This window comes from Argiope bruennichi, chromosome 4 (assembly GCF_947563725.1).
Source record: "Argiope bruennichi chromosome 4, qqArgBrue1.1, whole genome shotgun sequence".
NCBI lineage: Eukaryota > Metazoa > Arthropoda > Arachnida > Araneae > Araneidae > Argiope > Argiope bruennichi.
In genome coordinates this window covers 26292133-26313613 of record NC_079154.1, presented here as the reverse complement: position 1 = coordinate 26313613, position 21481 = coordinate 26292133, and the positions used below count along the sequence as shown (strand labels likewise).

Below are 21481 nucleotides of genomic sequence, written 5' to 3'. Positions count from 1 at the left end.
AGTTAATTCGTACTAGACCATTCAGACAGACAGACTTCCTTTGAATTCCTTCTTCCAAATTCTTCCTTCATTCAAAATTTGATAGAAATCTGCAAATTTGGTCGTAATCCCATGTACCAAATTCAAGCCATCTAGCTCAAAGCGGTTTTCGATTATCGTGTTCACAGACAGACATAATGTAAAAATATGTTTTTCAGATTCTAGGAGGTTTGGATTCTGGAAATTTATCAAAATCTCGAGTTCGAATTCTTCAATTACAATACTTCTTTTTTATTTTGTATATGTGAAAGTAAAAATGTGCCAAATAAAATTTATTAAATTATTTCTGCGTCACTCAGTTTGGAAGCGATTCATAAAAATATTCTCCAACTGTATGATTTTGATAAAGCGATTGATTTTTTAAATTCTTTTCGAAAGATAAGACTTATATAAAGCTCAATGTGTGTGTGTGTGTGTGTGTTGTGTGTGTTGGCGCTCTACCAGATCGTTCGACCTACAGCTAGCAAATTTGGCACATGCATACCTTGGAGGTCGAGAATATGCACCTGAGGTTCCTTTTTTGAATTTTTAATTAGAATTTTAATTATTAATTAAAAACTAACTTTCCCGCCAAAAAATCTTTTCATTTCCCCACCGCCGAATGAGTAAGGCTTCAGTTTTTTTCCCACGCTAATGAAGCTAGGCTTAACATGTTTTCGGCCGATTATTTCAACCGATTCTGTTTATTTTCTTAGTGTTTGATGCATTTAAAATTAAACATTGTTAAGTAATCGATCTTTCAGATTCATTCTGAAGTACTTTGGAATTAAAATAGAATAAAGGAAATTAAAAATTTCTAATCTGCGTAGCGTTACCCCAACTGGTGTAAAAAATTTGCGTTACCATAATTGGAGTTCAAAATTCACGTATGCGCATTGTGTTCTGATTGTTGACAACTCTATTTTCAACGGATACGGACTTGGTTTTGATAAGCTTAACATGTTTCCGACCGATTATTTCAAACTATTCTGTTTATTTTCTTAGAGTTTCATGCATTTAAAACTAAAAATTGTTAATTAATTGATATATTCATTATGAATCTGAGAAATATTTATAGAAAACTTCTTGATATTACATAAATTAAGAAAGATATTCTTTAGTGCTCATAAGGTTTAAATACTCAGCGACTCGGTTTTCAGTACTCATATTTAAAAAAATGCTTCGTTTCAGTAAAAAATGTTCTTATATTAATTGCAATTTAACCATTTCCACTTTAATTTAAAGCATAAATTCTACGGGAGCTAACAAAAAATTAGAGAGATACATATTACGTTATGGCTGAAGGCCTTTATAATATTATGAATGAATTATATGACTATCAAAATTTGAAGTTTTAAAATATTTTGATGAAGAAGCTATTAAAATAGGAGTTACATAAAATATTTAATTATAAAAATTTAAGATTGGCGAACCGGCTGATCGTCAAAGGCGGCTAGTATTAAATAAAGTTCCAATTTCTTATTCAAAAAGTGGAAGAAAGTTTCATATTAGATAAAGCTATTGAAAAGGAAAACACTTTTTGTATATAAATGAATAGAAAGTGTCGGACATTTCTATTCAATATCGTATGTTCCACGACGGACTCTGAATCTTTTAGCCTTTACCCTTATTCTATTTTTAACTAAATTCAAATAAACATGTTTGCATAAGATTGACCAAAGATTGTTGGAAATATAATATATTTCAAAATATAATAAACTTCTTCGATCAAATTCGATAGTAAACCGGAATACAAAAGAACAAACAAAAGTATCAATGCTTAGATAATTTCAAAATTCAACTCCGTTGGAAAAAAAATATTATTTTGTCATAAAGTCTAAAGTCAAAAACAAGACGCCGAGAATATTCTTCGAAGTTTTATCGAATTCGTCCGAGGTTAAAAATGGCGGAATGGGAAACACAGATAAAATGAGGAAAAATCAAAGAGCGCAGATAAAGTGACGTCACCTCGGGCCTATTTATGCCCGCTATCGAATAGAGTTTGCTCAAAGTTGAGAATCAATCAGAAACTGTCGTCTGCGTTTATAACTGCGCTTGTCACCTTGGGCCAAAAGATCCCCAAGTATTTAGAAATCGCTTCCGTTTTGTTTCCAGTTACCAGTTCTTCTTCCTAGTGCTCGAAACGAGTGGAACGTTTCTGAATCTTGGGGATTCCAAGGTGATCCTGAGTGCTGTTTCATCTGCGCTGAAGTCTTCTCTTGAAAAACTCCACACGAGTTAACGTGATGCTACCGCACAGAAAGCGCATCCACTGTGCTCGAAAATAGGTCATATATTGAGTTTCGTAATTTGATTGGACTGGACAATACCATCTTTATTGTAGTTGTTCCAAGCAATTACCTCATCTCGAACCGTACGTGGTTCGTCATAGACACTGTCATCCATCATTAAATTTTCTTCAAAGATTTCTTAATATTCCAGAAGAATCATTTCTATAAATAAAGAATCTACAAGAGAAGTTAAAAATCATTCATTTTTCTGGTTAAAACGCTCCATCAGCAACCATTTTCTGCAGTAGAGTTCCCAACATCCAGATGAACTTTTTGGAAATCATGAGTTCCTCATCCAAATTGACATGTTCGAAGCAACTTCATTGGATTTACGGTCAGGTAAGATGACAGACAAGCTCCCAGTAATTTGATCAGCGCCTCGAATCTCAGTGTTTTCATCATCGTCTGTTAAAAGAATATCTTGTGTGCCACTATGACTTTTTTGGCCTTTTTGACGAGATTTTTTATCGGCCAGAAGAACTTTATTATGGGTCACAAAAAGGGGATCTCCCGCTTTTTCGCCACCATCATGTACCTTGGCTATCTTGCTCTTGGAGCCTACATCTTTTACATGATAGAAGCACCCAACGAAGCTAAGGAGAGACAAAAAATACAGAAAGTGAAGTCCAACATGTTGGAGATGTACCCAAACATGCCTGGTAAGAAATTTGAAGCATTTTGTATCAGTAACAATAGTTCATATTATCTATAGTTATTTGGTTTCGCTTTTAAAGTAAAGCGATTAATTTAGCACAGTTTGTTGCATTAAATGGGAACCGATTACAATTTTATCTTCTCCATTTCATTTTTTGTAAAGTGTTTCTAACAGTGTTACTTTCTATTTGAAATTTAAGTAATTCTAACCCATTTCACGATATATTACTCTTTTAATGCAATAACTGATTTTGGGAAAGTGTCACAAAAAAGGCTTTCGTAATGTTTTGCGGAGAGAACTTTATCTCAATATGAGCATTTGGAAGATGATTTCTAATTGCATAAATGCACCCAATTTAAATTTCCAAATTTTAATTTTATCATATTAGAAAAGGTGATAAGTTTATTATGTTACAATTAATGATAAATTTTTCCAAGTCATAAAATTCAATAAATTATTGATATTCTTAAATAAATCGAATAAAAAAAGTTTTGTCTATTAATTTAAAAGGTGTTTTTTTTTTTTTTTTTTTTTTTGTTGTTGTCTAGAGAATGAAATATTTCTAAAGTAAAGAAATGATGAATTTAAAAATTAAAATAAAAAAATATGTAAGAAGGAATTAAAATATCTTATTCAAAAATGTTTAATTCAGATAAAGTAGAGTAGATATATAATGGAAATATGTGAAATTAAAATGTCTCAATAGTCTGTTTTTAAGTTATACATGGAAATAATATGAGACATTGGATGAGAAAATAAAAATAATGGAAAATATTATTAAATTGGGTATTAATTCATAGTTAAATAAAATTAACGCATGTATGATGTATTAATTTCCTCTTATAAGAAATAATCTTATTCTGATTTTATGAATTAACAAACTAAAAATGTCATATTGCAAAAATATATTTCAATTTATCTGAAAGGAAAGTAGAATCTTTAGTTATAAAAATAAGGTTAACATTTACATTTTAATTTCTGTGTATTTTTAGAGACGGAAATATATTTTGCACACATATAATTATTTTTTTTATGGCTGAGTGGTTTTTAGAATTAATCAATATTTTATGCATGTTGTATTAGTGATAGAAAAATAGATATAATTGTGCTTTTGACAGGAGCCTCAATTATTGTTGAAATTCTTTTAACGGTGAAAAAAGTAATAGTTAAATTACTGTTAAAATAATAGGGAAATCAAATAGTTAATTTGACCAAAAGAATGTTAGGTAAACAAAACAATTGTCACAAGGTTTGCTATCAGTATTTGTTAACTTGCAAGACATTTACAATCGGGAAATCATTTTAGAAGTTGAGGGTCAAAAGAAGTGAAAATAAATTATTTAAAACCTCTGACAAAGTAAACTAGATTTTAAAAAGGAAATTAATCACATGGAGAAGAACATTTTTTTTTTCTTCTCACTTTGAGAAAAAAATATACATATTTTAATTAAATCTATTGTTTCTTCTCGGGGATTTTAAATAAATGTTTAAAAAACAGTTAAAAGAATAGATAAATTGATATTTGTCCAGTATTCAATGATTTTAGTTATTGTTTTCATTAAATTGAATTTTTACACGAATTTAGTCTCCATACTGTTTTGATTGAAGCGATTTTTTTTTTAAATTTCGTTTAATTTTCATGCAGTTTAATAGAAATAATATATGAATATTCAATTTCTCAGATTTACAAAAAAATTAATTAAAAGGTTAAAAAGTTTACAAAAATTTTTAAAAACTGATATTTATCCATTATTTAATGATTTTAGATATTGTTTTCATTAAATTGAATTTTTACACGAATTTAGTCTTAGTACTGTTTTGGTCGAGGCGTATTTTTTCCAAAAAAACTTTCGTTTATTTTTCATGTAATTTAATAGTAATAATATATGGATGATCAATTTCTCATTTTTGAAATAAATATTATTAAAAGGCTTTACATTTTAAAATTTTTTTTATAATGCAACGTGATCGGTTTTCTTTATAGATGAAAGCGATTTTATTTATTTTATTTTATTTTATTATATTTATAGTATAGAATTAAAAAGAATTAAACCAGCGCTACAAAATGTTTCCTTTTCCCCCTTATTTATGTTATTTACATTTAATTTTATACATTATATACATTTTCTTCAAGCTTTAAATAAAACTATGACTTGTGTATTTTGATAGTATTTCAAATTCAAATTGTATCTCGCTAACCTCAAGTGAATTGAGGAAGTCTGAGAAGTTTAAAAAATTAAATACAACATAGCAGAGCTAATTCTATTAAAAATAGAAGTGTAAAAAATAATTTTCAATAATCCAGTATTTTAGAAGGAGAAAAAAAAAAAATGATTCGATTCTTGTCAGGCATTACCTCGGAATTCGTTTTGGGTCTGACCAAGGTCGAAGATGATTAATCCAGTGTCCTTGATTGAACTTAATTGAAATGTGCCTTTTCAGTTAACACTTGTTAGAACCAGAAACGTTCTCATTAGGCTACTGCACCTTAATTGAGAAACGTGTGATTAATAAAAGATGTGCATTCTTGTAGAACCGATTTAATTTCCAATTATCTTATCTATAAAGGAGAAAATGGCGTTTTCCTTTTTTTTGTATTTTGTAAAAAGAGAAAGTAATCGTCAGAAAATTCGACTTCGAGGGGCTTTTTTTGTGATTAATTTCCACATTTCCTACTCTTCTTATATTTTTTTAGAATTATGTTTGACTGTCTATCTTTGCAACAAATTTATGCACTTCAATAAATTCTTTTACGAAATTGGTGGTTCGGGATTGCTTGGTTGGTAACGCATTGGATTAGAGTCCCTTTGGTTGCGTTTTCGGCCGGCCGAAGACTCCTCGTGTGTGAGGTGGCTGGCGCACATATCAATCTGGCATGGTCACAAAGTCCTCCATGTCGTGAATAAAACCACAGGGGGTACTGTATCAGGGGTGATCGTTCTCTGATTCAGGTATAAATTATGATCTGTGGCTGAGTGAGTGAAATGCATGAAAGAAGTCCGCCCAGTGAAAAGGGTTGTGACGTGTGTATAGCCAAGTCGTATTCTTGGCCCTAGACGGCGCCACTGAAAAAATAAGAGATGCACCTTTAGTTTAAAATCACTGGCTTCTAAAGTCAGTGTGCTTATCTATGACACGTGCCATTCGAAACAACAACGAAATCGATCATCCGTCTGAATGCCTGTTCTTATACACGTGAACACGATAACTAAACCAGCGGGAGGTCTCCCCAAAACTACCTCGCATATTATCTAACAAACATGTTATCCTCTTGCAAAAATTGTGGACCGTGGATATTCCTGTGAATATAACAAGTACTCATATTTTTATTTTCAGAGTTCCGAAGATGATAATTGTTTATTTCATAATGTAGTAAAGAAAACCAATAATAGTGTATTAATTGCATAGTTGGAATTTAGTTCTAAATTATACACAGATTTACATTTTAGATTCAAAATTCATGTACATTTTAAATATCTTTGTTTTAATGTTTTATGATTTTCTTTTCCCATTGCACACGGACAGCTGGGCATCTTCTGAATGAATTTTATTCGGAATTTGATATTAAGTCCATATACTAAATTTCATCTGTATAGCGCAAAGCATTTTTGAATTAATGTGTTCACAGAGAGATACATAAACGAACCAATGGATATATTCACATAAAATCAGATATGTATTTTGAGGGTTCGGTAATGTCTGAAAAAATGGAGATTTCGTCAAAATTTCGAGGTCAGATTTGTAACGTTTACAACACTTTCTCTTTGTATAATACTTAACAAGCGAGAAATTGAATATGAAACACGAAATACAAAGCTAAACTTTGTACAAGTTTTCTGTCCTTACATAATCAACTAATAGAGGACGCTAAGATTTAGTGTTTCGAGATAAACGATAGTATTTACGCCAAAGAGCAACATAACTCCAAATTCGAAGAAACTAAACAAAAGAAATTTAGAATAAGGTCATTGCACCAAAGTTTGTATATTTGTCCCAAATTTTCAGCAAAATACCTCGACGGAAATTAGACGGAAGTGGGTTTCACCGGAACGTTTTCCCATATTCTATTATAAAGGTTTTATCCCAGAGAATACTTTTCATGGCATTGCGTAAAATAATTACAAAATATTAACTTTTGGCTTGAATTTAGTATTTTTACTGAATTTATCGTGTCATCTTTGGCGAGTTAATTGACGATTAACCTCTAGCTTGCGATTAATAATATCCAAAAATCAAATTTGTGTTTTAGACACGTTTTTCCTACTGACTGAAACAAAAATTTGACAGAAAACTACACTTGTAGTCACACAATCACATACCCAATTTGATACGTTTAAGTCACTGCGTTTGAAAATTATCGTGTGTACATGATACTAAAATTATTATCTGCAATAAATTTTGAACTCAATTGACCTATGGAAACAAATCTGAAATGTACATTGTAGTACGAATTTAAACACGGAACACAACGTGTATTTTATATAAGTATACAAGAAATATAACACGTTCGTTGATTAGAAAATGAATTCATTAGCTTTTTTCCCTATTTATATTTTTTTGAAAATAAATATTCAGTGTGAGGATATAGTGGGGATATTGACAACTTTACTAATTTTTTTTCCCCATTTTCTTCGGGTTTTTTTTTGTTACCTTTATTTTTTATCTTTTTATTTTTTATTTGCTTTAAACATATAATCATGTGATAAAAGTTTCTTCTCCGAATTTCGACGATCTGATTCTTTTATCAAAATCTTGACAGCAAAATTTTCAATGTTTGCATTAAATTTTTTTAAATCTATTTTTATGAAAGAGAAAGATTAAAATCATGACAGGTTAGTGTCTTCAAGAAAAATTTAATTTTAATTTTATTTTGTAAGCTGAATGTTAGCAATTTTTTTTATCACAAATTTCTTTTTATGCAACAACTTTTGCCTGCGAGAGTAGTCTCCTTAAAATATTCTCGTTTACTTTCCAATAAAGGTGTTATCCAAAAGAATACCTTCCATGGCAATGGCGTACAATAGTTACGAAATATTACACAAATTTAGCAATTTTTACTGAATCTATCATGCCATCTTTGGTGAGTTTTTGGAAATTAATCCCTGACATGCGTTTAATAGTATCCAAAAATCAAATTTGCGTATTAGACGCGTTTTTTCCAACTAATTGAAGCAAAAATTTATCATTAAAATTCACTTATAGTCATAAAATTCTAAACCAAATTTGAGATATTTAAATCATTGTGTGTTTGAGTTGTCTCTTTTACTTGATTCTAAAAGCAGAGACCGACGGACGGTCAAACCGTAGTTAGCTCAAAATTTGATAAGTTATACTATAGACGTTAGATCTGTTTTCTGAATTTTATTTACCAAGCTCTCTTCTTTTTGTAGCTATCGTGTTACCTTATATTCGAATAGCCGGGCAGATAGATTTCCTCTGAGCGCATTTTTGCTTAAAATGTGATAGAAATATACAAATTCGGTATAAAGACAGTATACCAGATTTAATCCGTCCAGGTGAAAGTATTTTTGAGTTACCTTTTTTTCGCAGACAGATAGGCGGACATTTTCCAAAAATGTGTTTTTCGAACTTACAGAAGTCTAAAACGTGGAGATTCGTCAAAATCTAGAGTTCGAATTTTTTGACGATTACAATACTTTCTTTATTATACCTATACCAGAAAATAACGGGTGTGGTCTCCCGAAAACTTTCTTGCAAGGAATGTATTATACTGAGAACGTCTTGTGTATAATAGTTGTAAAATATTACCCTTTGGCGAGAATTTAGGATTTTTTCTGAAACTCTCTTGGCGATTAATCCCTGGCATACGGTTAGTAGTATCCGAAAATCGAAATTGGGTTTCAAACGCGTTCTTCCTAATCGATTAAAACAAACAAACAAAAAAAAATGATATAAAACTGCACTGAACGTTGGAAAAACCCATACCAAATTTGATGAATTTAAATGATCTCGTTCTTGAATGATCACCTTGGCATGTTTTTAAAAATACATACCGATAGAAATTCGACCTCTTGTTGAATTTGGCTCCAAATTTGATAGGTGCCTGCATTATAGATATTAAATTTGTGTTCTGAATTGTGTTCCTCTTGCTCTCTTCGTTGTGTAATTATCGTTTTGACTTATAATCGAATAGTCAGACGGACAGACTTCCTCTGAACGGATTTTGCTCGCAATTTGATAGAAATATGCCTATTTGCAGACGGTTCAACCGTTTAAATCAAAGCGTTTTTAAGTCATCATTGTCACATTTTCGAATTCTGGCGGGGGGGGGGGGTCTGAACCGGGGTGATACGTCAAAACCTGGCGGTTTAATTTTTTGACGATTACAATGCTTTCTCTGTATTACGTATACGAGAAAGTAACAAGGGAGGAAGGGGTAGGAATTTCTTGACAAAATTCGATAAATAAACGCGCAGGAACAATGGTACTCGTTGTGTCATCCTTCTTCGGAAACTTACCTTGAGATCAAAAACCAAAGACTTAAAAAGAAGGAAGAAGAACGAGAATCGGATTCGGTCGGTTTTTTTTCGAGTGGTGTCGACAAGAGGTTTTGGGGGCGTCGGAAAGTTTTCGGCAAATAACCGGTATTCTCAAGTTCAAGTGTTGAACAAAGAATCGGCAAAACGGAAGAAAGATCGTTCACAAGTTGCGCAAATTATCGCAGGCCTTGTCAATATTATGCCTTATCTTGTAACGAAACATATGAAGTTATCATTTTTTTTTTTTTTTCTTGTCGAACACAATAATAGAAATCTGGATGTCATTTGTGCGTAACTTATATCATTGTTAAGAAATTGCTTCGTGTTGAATAAGTGTGCAATTATATTTCTTTCAAAGCTATTTTTAGATTTATAAGTGTGCAGCAAGATTATTTTATATTTTATAAAATTAAGTTATATATGTTAATATAGTTTAAGCTATGTTGGTTACATTTTATGCATTAAGTTAAAAATTAAATAAATTAATTTCAGATTTTATATTAAGATATTCAAATATATAATGTTTTTGCGATGAATTAATAAAATTGAGCTGTTGATTTTTTATAACTTGATCATTTTTGAATTATAAAGATGTTAAAATAGTTTATGAATACTTTTGTATATTTGTCAACACTTAGTTTGAAATATATATATATATATATATATATATATATATATATATATATATATATATATATATATATATATATATATATATATATATATATATATATATATATATATATATATATATATATATATATATATATATATATATATAAAGCTGAAAATACTCAATTTCCACCATTTTTCGAGGACAATATCAAGTTGTTCGTAACAATTTTAATTCAAAAATTAAGTAAATTTCTACCACTAATAGCGGAGAATATGTGTATGTAATAATCTACAGGGCAATGAATAAACGCTTCCAAATTTGGCAAGAAACACTTTGGAGAATGGAAGGGCGTACCTCAGAACTAGTTTTTTAAAAAAAATATTTAATAAAATTTTAATTAATTAAGAATTAAGCAAGATTTGACGTTTTCCTCCGATAATTAACAAAATATTATTACACATATATTAGATTTTATATTATTTTAAAATTTGAATGATTAAATTTTTATTGATACCAATTTAATTCTCATACAATCTTTTTCTGAATTTCGATAATTAAATAAACATTTTTTTGCTTACTTTTCGGAATAGATTTTATTGATTCAGTTCAATTATAAAATCAGTTTTCTTGAAGACCCCACCGGGGAAATTTCAGATATAAGGATGAGAAGCCTTCGGCATAGCGATTGATTCTCGCCACCCGGATGAGTACAGAAATGTTGTTGGGTCGATTACCCCCTACTGATGACGGGACTTACTTCTCACGGGAATGGTTGTACCGCGGCCGGTGATGCCTGTAGAACTCAACCTCAGTTTTCGCCAATGCTGTGGTGCCGGTTCGATAACTCAAATTTATCCGTTAGACCTCATTACGGGTAGAAATAGTTAATGTAAAATTACTTTTCTAGAAAAATTTTTTAAAAATGAATTTATTTAGATTCGGCCTGGCATAATCCAAGTAAAAATATTTCGGGTTCGACACGAAATATTCTTTAATCAATAGGTTTATAAAATAAAAAATATTCTATTATAAAATGTTTTATTTAACATTTTTGTTTTGAAACTTGCCTTGTATTCGTTGCATGTTAAAAATGTTTGTATGGAAAATTATTAAACATTTATCATTTTTTTATACAACTACTTCCAAAATTAACAAATTTGATCTTTTTAAAAAAAAAAACAGAAGGAGCCATTGATCACTTGTATTCCCAGCTGTCCGATGCAGGAGTGAAAGGAATTGTGACTCAAAATGATACTGCTAAATGGACTTTCGGAAATTCCTTTCTCTTCGCTATGACCTTGTTGACCACCATTGGTATGTACTTTTCTTTGTACAATACTTTAAGCAAACTTAGTGCAATGACATCCCTATAAAAAAAGCTATTTAATCTTTTTGGTAGGGAAGTCATTGCTTCTTTTATAATCAAATGAAAGAGGATAATTGGAAGATAAATGCCATGTTCGTTAAATAGAAATTTGTAAATTAAGTCTTAAAAATGAGGAAAAAACAAAGCTTGAAACATAAATATCCATTTTATTAACTTTAAATTATATCCTAAGTTAAAAAAAAAAGCCTCGACAAAATAAATCAAATAAAATCGAATCTCTATTTAACGAAGTTTCATTGTTCCATTTAAAAATATTCGCTATAAAGAAAATTCGTTAAACAGAAATTTGTAAATTAAGTTTTAGAAATGAGGCAAAAGCAAAGCTTGAAACATAAATGTCCATTTTGTTAACTTTAAATTATATCCCAAATAAAAAAAGATAAAATAAATAAAATACAGCCGAATCTCTATTTAACGAGGTCTCATTGTTCCATTAAAAAAAACTTGCTATTAAGAAAATTCGTTAAACAGAAATTTGTAAATTATATTTTAAAAATGAGGATAAAACAAAACTTGAAATTTAGATATTCATTTTGTTGATTTTGAATAATATCCTAAACTATAAAAAAAAAAATCTATAATCCGACTTTGTAGAGCTTTAACATATTTTTTATAAAAAAATATAACACATTTGTAAAGTTTGAGACTTTTTTCCTGGAACTATAATCTTTTTCATGTTGTGTCACCGAGATGACCCAGTTTTAAGGTTTTGGTCTCAAAGCCTTAGAGTCCAAAATTCAAAATACGATTCTGCCCAAGATTTGTCATCCTTGTGGGCCTTGTACGCCTCAAATCCGACATAATGGACCTAACGCCAACCTGCTGTTGCAGCGCGGAAACTTGGGAAAAAGGGTGCCAATTCAGGTATCACCTTCATCACGTGGCCTGGATTCAAATTTATGAAATCTGTTTTAAAACAGCTCCAATATTGTTATTAAACATTACTTTTTGTAGTTAAAACCTGGTAGATCTAGGTTCCAAATGTCTGCCATGTAAAATGTTGCGAACGATTTTTTTCATCACACATGTCGCAATTTAATATTAGTAAACCAGTTTATGAACGTTATCATATTTAAAGAGGGAATCTAAAATTTTACTCTATGCGACAAATCACTCTAGATTTTAAATTAGTGCAAAAAGTTTATTTTTTTTTTTTTTTTTTGCAAATTTAACCATTTCTTTATAGCTATAATTTTGAAAACGATACTTTTTTTAAAAAGTTCCAAAATGAATTTTACTCTCTTTAAACCTATGCACATGAGATTTTTTTAATAAATAAGATAGATATAACTATGTATTAAAACATTCCATTTCCTACTTTTGTAATTTATTATCATGCAGGGTTTACACTCAGCCCGTTATAAGAGACGGCCAGGAGGCAGCGTACATGCAGAAAGGGACTAATTTATGTTTGCCACGATTTCATAAGATAGATTCAGGCATTCCATGCTTGGCTATAAATTGCAGTTTTGGCGTCCCTGAATTCTTCTGTTTTATTGCGTATCGTATTAAAATGATGGTTATTTAACCAAAAAAACATATCTAAATTTGGAAAACAATAGAAAAAAGGCAAATAAAATGAAACACACATACACAACCTTGCATCAGAAGGAACAAAGATAAAAAAAAATGTCGGAATTCATCTATGATAAGTGTCAATTTCTTCATGGGAAAACAAACCGACCAAATTTTACAAACGGATGCGCAGTAAGAAAAAAATACAATACAGCGACATGTTGTTGTTCCATCGGGACAATTGCCATCGACCGAACAGCTTTTTTCAGCCTTTCTACGCATGCGTTGCCTATTGGCCGTCTTGTAATTGCCCTAGTGTAAACTCGACATAAGCATAATTTGCTTAATGGAATTTCTTTTTCTTTTCTGACAGGTTACGGACACTTATCGCCTGCAACTGAGATTGGTAAAGTCGTCTGCATGATATATACTGCCATTGGTATACCTATTACTCTCCTTATTTTGGCATTGCATGTAGACATGCTAACCAGCATCTCGAATGCATACAAGGCGAACCTCTTTCGAAGATTGGGCTTCCAACATCCATTTTTTGTCAGAACCTTGCACTTCTTTTCCGTTATGGTAAGAAAGCTATTTTTATTTATTGTAACTATAAAATGGTACATATGGTTGAAAAGTTATGCTATGTTGGGGAAACAAATGCTATTCTACAATAGTTTTTTTTTATTGTGAGACAAATGACAGTGAATATTGCTTTCTATTTTATTTTGGAATATAAAATATTATGTTGCACCACTTTTTATGTTTTTAATATGAAATATATCGTCTTAAATAAATATATCTAAAGAGAATATTATAAAGGGTGTCCCAAAATGAACGCAAGATTTTAATTTGTCACCATTCGTGCAGTAAATTGTTGGCAACACTATTTAAAAAAAACCATCTGACAGCTGATAGTTTAGGGTTAGTAAAAATGGAGCATTACATGATAAAACAACGTATTAACGCAGGACTTGAATAAAAAACACAGTTTTTTTTCTTTAAATTGTTCAATTTTTATTTAATCGTAAAATACACAAGATAGGGTTATGTATTTAATAACATATAGGGTAAATGGCCTTCACTGAAATAAAGGCACATATACATTCTTTTTTTGAAATTTTTAATGACCATTTTGCATAAATGTGGAATTTCGTTGATGCAGCGTTGAATGTCCTTCTTCAATGTACGCGTGTTTGTAGGCTTTTTATAGACCTTTGACTTCAAATAACGCCATGAAAAGAAATCCAACGGTGTTAAACCACATGATCTAGGGGGCCAATTGCCAGATTTTTGAAATGTGGCCGCCAGACTTTCATTATTTTCGAAATATTGTTTAACAATGAATACACGTTATTCTATCGAGTTACTCTCCTTTTTTACTACCCCTAAACTATCAGCGCTCAAACGGTATTTTTAATAGGGTTGCCAACATTTTACTGCACGAATGGTGGCAAATTCAAATCTTGCGTTAATTTTGGGACACTCTTTATTTAACACTAATATCAAATTTTAGTTTATTGTCTTCCTTTTTAATTTACGTCATAAGCATTATATCTCAGATGAGCAGATAACATTCTTGGTTTTTGTTATCATTGTGAAGATAACAATCATTTACATAAGAACATACGTAAAATGACTGATTATAAATCAATAATAACATAACTTTGACGTCACAAATTTGAAAATAACCTTTCTAGAACTAAATATTAATTATATTGATATCATACTATTGTTCCCGATCTTTATTCGCTGTTAAAAAAATGATAAACTGATTTACGAAATGAAACAAAATTTCAAAAGATTTCGAAGGTACAATGTAAAGGTAATGAAGGAAATACAAAGTATTAATTAAATTACAATTTTAAAGACATAGATAATATTTCTAGTAACAAGTAAAGCAATAGTCATCGATTTTGATACAGAATGCTTAAATATTAAAATATTTTAATTTTAAACCAGTGAATGCGGTCTCCTCCAAACTTTCTCGCTTAATATCTAAGAAATGTCTTAAATGGTATTGGCGTACAATAGTTACGAAATATTAACCTTTGGCGTAATTCAGCTTTCTTATTGAATCTATCGTGTTTCTTTGGCGAGTTATTTGGCGATTCACTACAAGAATGCGTTAATTACATCAAAAAATCAAATTTCTGTTTTAGACGCGTTTTCCTCAACCGATTAAACAAAAATTCGACACAAAATCACAGCAAATTTAATATATTTAAGTCATTGCGTTTTTGAGTTATCGCGTTTATATATTTCTGAAAGTACAGACCGACAGACACTCAACTACTTGTTAGATTTGGCCCAAAATTTGTCGTACGTCTACACTTTAGATGTTAAATTTGTGTACCAAATTTTATTCGTCTAGCTCTCTTCTTTTTCAAATTATGGCGCTAACTTATATTCGAACAGACAAAGGGACGGACTTTTTCTGAACAGATTTTACCCAAAATTTGACAAAAATCTGCACATTTGGGATAAAGACCATACACCAAATTTCAATGACCTAGCTCAAAGTGGTTTTGAGTTATCTTTGTCACGGACAAAAGGACATTTTCCAAAAATGTGTTTTTCGAACTCAGAGAGGTGCAACACGAGGAGATTCGTCTAATTTTTTTCTAATCTCAAGTTCTAATTTTTTGACGACTACTATGCTTTCCCCATAGTATGATTACGAGAAAGTAAAAATGATTCAAGTAGAATTTATTGTATAATTATTTTAGCGTTCATACATTAAAAAATTCATGGAGGAAATCATTCTTATCATGCATCATAATGAATTAAGTAAGTGATTAATTATATAATGACAACTTCTTCGAATTATTTATCTGTAATCAATCCAATTTTCTTTATTAAAACAGCTTGCAAATTAATCATATATTTTGTAGTAATTTGCTAATGTTTTGCAAAGCCGCGTTTCCATGGGTGTAATAATGGACACAGTTGAATAATTACTCACCTTATCAAGATCAAAAGACTATCAATTCCATCATTAAACGATAGGTGAGTAATCAACAGTAAAAACAACAATAACAAGGGTGGTTTTCCTAAAATTTTCTCACATACTTTCTACTAAATTTTTCATGCCAGAGAACCTGTTGGGATTTGAGTACAATAGTCACGAAATATAAACTTTTGGCTTCAATTTAGCATTTTTAATGAATGTATTGTGTCATCCTTGGCGAATTTTTTGGCGATTAATCCCCAGCACTCGTTAATAGTATTTTAAAATAGAATTTCTCTTTTAGATACATTTTTTCCACACGGTTGAAAAAAAAATTGGCACAAAACAACACTCGTAGTTACAAAATCCGATACCCAATTCGATATATTTAAGCCATTACGTTTTTGAATTATTGAGTTTACATGTTTCTGAAAGTACAGACCGACACACAGTCAACCCGTAGTTGGATTTGGCTCAAAGTTTGACAGGTGACTGCACGATGGATGTTAAATCTGTGTACCGAATCTTATCTATCTAGACCTCTCTGTTTTGCAATTATCATGCTATTTTATATTCGACTTCTTCTGAACAGATTTTATTCAAATTTGATAGAAATCTGCAAATTTGAAGTAAAGACCGAATACTAAATTTCAACCATCTAGCTCAAAGCGTTGTTGAGTTACCTTTGTCACGAATAGACGGGCATTCTCCAAAAATGTGTTTTTCGAACACAGGGTGGTCTAAAACGTGGAGATTCGTCAAAATCTCCCTTTTGAATTATTTGACGATTACTATACTTTTTGTATACGATGCATATGAGAAAATAAAAGCAACTTATCACAAAAATGTCCGCCAAAAACTGAATGACTGGATTTTCACAAAAAATAATAATATTTACATTAAAGAATAACAAATCTATATCTAGAGCTTTCAACATCAAATTCATAGTTCATTATATTCCGCATAACATAACGAATTCTAATTATAAATTTTACTAAGATATCGATTATTTTTTAGATATGACGATACTCGTATAGCAGAAATATGAAAAACTTCGTTCATTAGAAAATATTCTTAAAAATTTAAAAAGCTAAAAACAAAGCATCACTTACATGTCAATAGTTTACAATATGACTTCTGATTGACATAGAGACAAAATAAATACATCAATAGAAGTAGTGGGCCGCTAGGGCCTGGTGGTAAGGTCTAAGCTTCGGAACCGGAGGATTTCAGATCCGAGATCCGATTCCATTGAAGAACCGTCGTGTATGCGGGTCTGGTGCACGCTAAGTTCGTCGGGGCCAAAGGTTCTCCAAGCTGGGCTGGCGTGAAAGCTTGGTGAGGGGGTTTCTAACTCAGGTGTCGTTCTCCTCATCTGACCTCATAGCCCTAGTGTTGCTTTGAAACAGGCGTTAAAATAATTAAACTAAACAGTGGTAGCAGAACCGTACCTATTTTTTGAAACAGCAAAAATAAATAAGTGAAAATGAGAATTTTCATTCAAATTCATTTTTTTAATCTAATCGGATACCTTAAGATAAATAATACCGAATAAAATTAAAATGTATACTGAAATGATGCAGCTTTCTTTACATTGTTGTTGTATATCTCATTTGAATAAATCTTTAACCCCTAGGTTTTTATTGTCGTTGGAACCTTCTTTCTGCCAGCTTGGGTATTCTATTCTTTGGAAGCTGGTTGGTCATACTTGGATGCTATTTATTTCTGCTTCATTTCTTTGACAACTGTTGGGCTCGGAGACTTTGTACCAGGCTTGGCTGTTCAACATCCACACGTTGAACTTTACAGATTCCTTGCAACACGTAATTATATTATATTACTATGATACTATAAACCATTAAGGTGATATGTGAAATGCAATGGAGTCGCCTCGCGCAAGATCATAGATATGTAAAAATTATATTTGTCTTATACAGTGACATAACGCTTTTATACCCACACATCCCCGTAGGATGCGAAATGCATTTAAAAATTGTACATTATGCATGCCACGTGCGTATGTATTGACTCTATTTATTGCTGTAACTGAATTTCTTGTTTGAAACAAGTGTAAACCAATTAGTTCATACCTTTGTGGCCCCAGTAGCACAGCCTGTTGCACAATATAGTACAATATTGTGAGGTATTATAGAATACTAAACAATATTCCACAATATTAAAAAATATTCCGAATATTGATCAATGTCATACAGTATTGAACAATATTGTGCTATATTATATGATATTAAACAATATTGGGAATATTGATCAATGTCATACAGTATTGAACAATATTGTGCTATATTATATGATATTAAACAATATTGAGAATATTGATCAATGTCATACAGTATTGTACAATATTTGTGTGCTTCTAGCAGGCAGTATATTCATGTCTAGTCGCCTTTGCTGACGATCGGGTTCGCCAAGATAAATGTTCGCTAAAGGCTTCAATTAAATATTTCATGTAACTCTGTCTCAATGATTACCTCAGCGAAGTATTTTTAAATTTCATATTTTAATAAATATGGAACTTGAACTATTTAAGAAACCTTACACTACTCTATTCATTGTGCAAATGAAGTTATTAAATAATATCTCTTTCTGTCATCTGACTTAAAATTTAAACTTTTATTTACAACGAAACATCAATTGCTTTTGAAATTAAATTTTATTTGTAAGAACAGCAAAATTTCAAAAATTTGTTAAATTAAAATTTCTTTGCAAAATCTATGAAATATGGGGGGCTGGGGAATCATATATTTATGTCTTCATTAAAAACAATGGAAGAAAAATCGAAATATTTATAGCAACAATGAAAATGTTTTGTGTTTCATGTCAACAATGAAACACATTGCTCTAAAATAAAATAATAATAATAATAATTTAAACATTTATTAAAAATTTACAAAAAAAACCCAGTTATAATAAGATTTTTTTGAATTTTTAATGTGATTTAAAAATTATTTTTGTGCTGTAATATTTTTAGACATTATGAGAAAAAAAAATCAAAATTTTCCTTTCGCCTCAAAGTGCATATTTTCACGTTCCAAAATATTCCTAGGCCAAATTTGGCAGCTGAAATTCTAACACTCTATTCAGTAGAGCATCGGTATACAGGCACAAACAATCATTTTTGTTGTTAATAGAGACGACGAATTAAATTGCTATACAGGTTGGAAATGTTTTCATACTGAAAGCTGTAAACACCCTTTTAGATTACTATCGCGCTGTTTAATTAAATTTAAAATCTTCTTTAAAAATTATCAATAAGTTATCAAAATTATGCTTTCTGCGGTTTTAATTTCACAAAGTTTTTTACACAAAGTCACAAAATCTCATACCAAATCTAAAATATTTGTCATTGCTTTTTCCGAAAGTACAGATCGACAGACGGCAACCCCTTGTTGGCTGAAAATTTAAAAGATATCTAGACTGCGGATGTTAATTCTGTAAATCAAATTTTATTTATCGAATTCTCTTCGTTTTGTAGTTATCGTGTTAAATAATAGATGGACAGATTTCCTTTGAGCGGACCGAACACTAAATTTCATGCCTCTAGATCAGAGTTTTTGAGTTACCATTATCCCGGACAGATGGATATTTTCCAAAATTGTGTATTTCGAACTTAGTAAGATCTAAACCGTAGAGATTCATCAAAAGTTCCGAGTTCGAATTGTTTGACGATTACTACAGGGAGATTCAAAACTTATCGTTCAAATTTCATGGGGAGGTAGGGAATATCTCAAGAAATCGATTTCACATAAGAAAATAAGTCCGTAAACTTCATCTGCATGGACAAGTGAAGTGAGCACAAGGAAACAGTAAAGTTAAGTGGTAACGAATGTGACCTTTATTCTAACAAGGTAAAGTACATTCATTGCCAGTAGGTACTCAAAATTGCGATCATTTACATAACACAGGATTCACAGTGCCTTTGCATCGACTACTGAAAGTTTTCAAAAACTCCTGGCATATCACGGACAATGCCTGCGGCATTCACCGCCGAGATATGTGGTATCAACATGACAGAGTTCCAATTAAAAGTCACATTCGTTACCACTTAATTGTACTGTTACCTTGTGCTCACTTCATTTGTTCATTTTGTCCATGCAGATGAAGTTTGCGGATATACTTTCCTATGTAAAATCGGTTTCCTGACGCACTCCCAACGAAATTAGAACGATAAGTTTTGAATCACCCTGTATACTTTCTTTATACTATGTGTAAGAGAAAGTATGTGTAATAAAAATTATTTTTATTAATAATAATAATGTCCTTCTTTCTTTTAACAGTCTATCTTATCATGGGTGTGACTGTCGTAATGTTCATGATGGGATTGGCCACTGACTATTACCAGAATTGTAACAAGGGCTACCACGTGATACCCGTCAAGATTATTCCCGAGAAAGCTCCTATCTTGCCAAAAGATCCACCCGCCTATGGGGATCCTCCTCCCCCTTCCTACGGAGCGATCATCATTCCGGAGACAATTGATGAAACCAGACTCTTACTTTCGTGACACTCTTGAAAACTTTCTCTTACCGAGTTAACTGAAGAGTGTCATGGGCAGAGAATCGAGGCTGCGATTCAGTGCCTTCAAGGAAATGTCATCTTTATGATCAATTCAGTGAACAAAACTCGTCAATTGATTGATGAGTTTGACATTGCATGCGTATGTGTGCAATGCAAGATATTGCTGATAGTTTGAGTCATTTCTTTGAGTTAAAGAGATTAGATGTATGTGATGTTAAGTTATGATTATGTGATCATGTGCAATAATTTAATAAGAATTGTGCAATAATGTTTATTTAAAATGCATCATCTTTATTTTTTTGTGGAGCAGTGGATGTTGCTTTTGAAGTGATTTATCTGTAAGTTTAATATCATTAGAATAAAGAGAGTGACTTCAAATGTAATGGATATTGTAAATACAGTTTCTACACATATTATTATTTCATCCATATTTCTTAATTTATGTAGAATTTGAAGAAAATACTGCAATAGTATCGACATTTAGATAATGAAAAATGCTGATAACTATTTGATCATATGTATGTTATTCTAAAATGTTAATCTTATGAAATGATAAAATTGAAACACTCATCATCTAAAATATTCAATTTTCAAGAAACTAATTTTAATTATAGAATTCAAAATCACTCGAATAAACTACATGGTTTATATCATTATTTCAATCATGTAAATTTTATTAAAATTATTTAATCTAGGCTTGTTTTTATTTCCATAAGGATAATAAATTATAATTTGATTTCTTATATGTGATTTTTCTTTCAAAAATAGGGGACTTTTAAAGGTACGAGAATAGAATATAAAACATGGAAGAAAATATGTTGCACAAAATTCTTATTAATGGAATATATCAAAATTACAGATTCTAATTAAAAAAAAGATACATGAAAGAGATAAAATCCATAAGGGGATAATACATATTGTTATAACTTAAAACAGAGAATTAAAAAATTTATAAAAGATTTAATGGAACAATGAAAACAATTTGAATTTCATCATAACAATGAATAGTATTG

At 30.7% G+C, this 21481-nt stretch overlaps 1 protein-coding gene across 1 annotated transcript; it reads left to right on the top strand.

Moving 5' to 3' along the window:
- The first annotated feature begins 2024 nt into the window (after positions 1–2024).
- LOC129966736 (potassium channel subfamily K member 6-like) lies at positions 2025–20846 on the top strand. Its single transcript, XM_056081278.1, has 5 exons — positions 2025–2968; positions 11263–11394; positions 13356–13564; positions 17569–17755; positions 20228–20846. Exons 1-5 carry the CDS (start codon positions 2743–2745, stop codon positions 20452–20454), a joined length of 981 nt encoding a protein of 326 aa, XP_055937253.1. The 5' UTR covers positions 2025–2742; the 3' UTR covers positions 20455–20846.
- Positions 20847–21481: the final 635 nt, after the last annotated feature.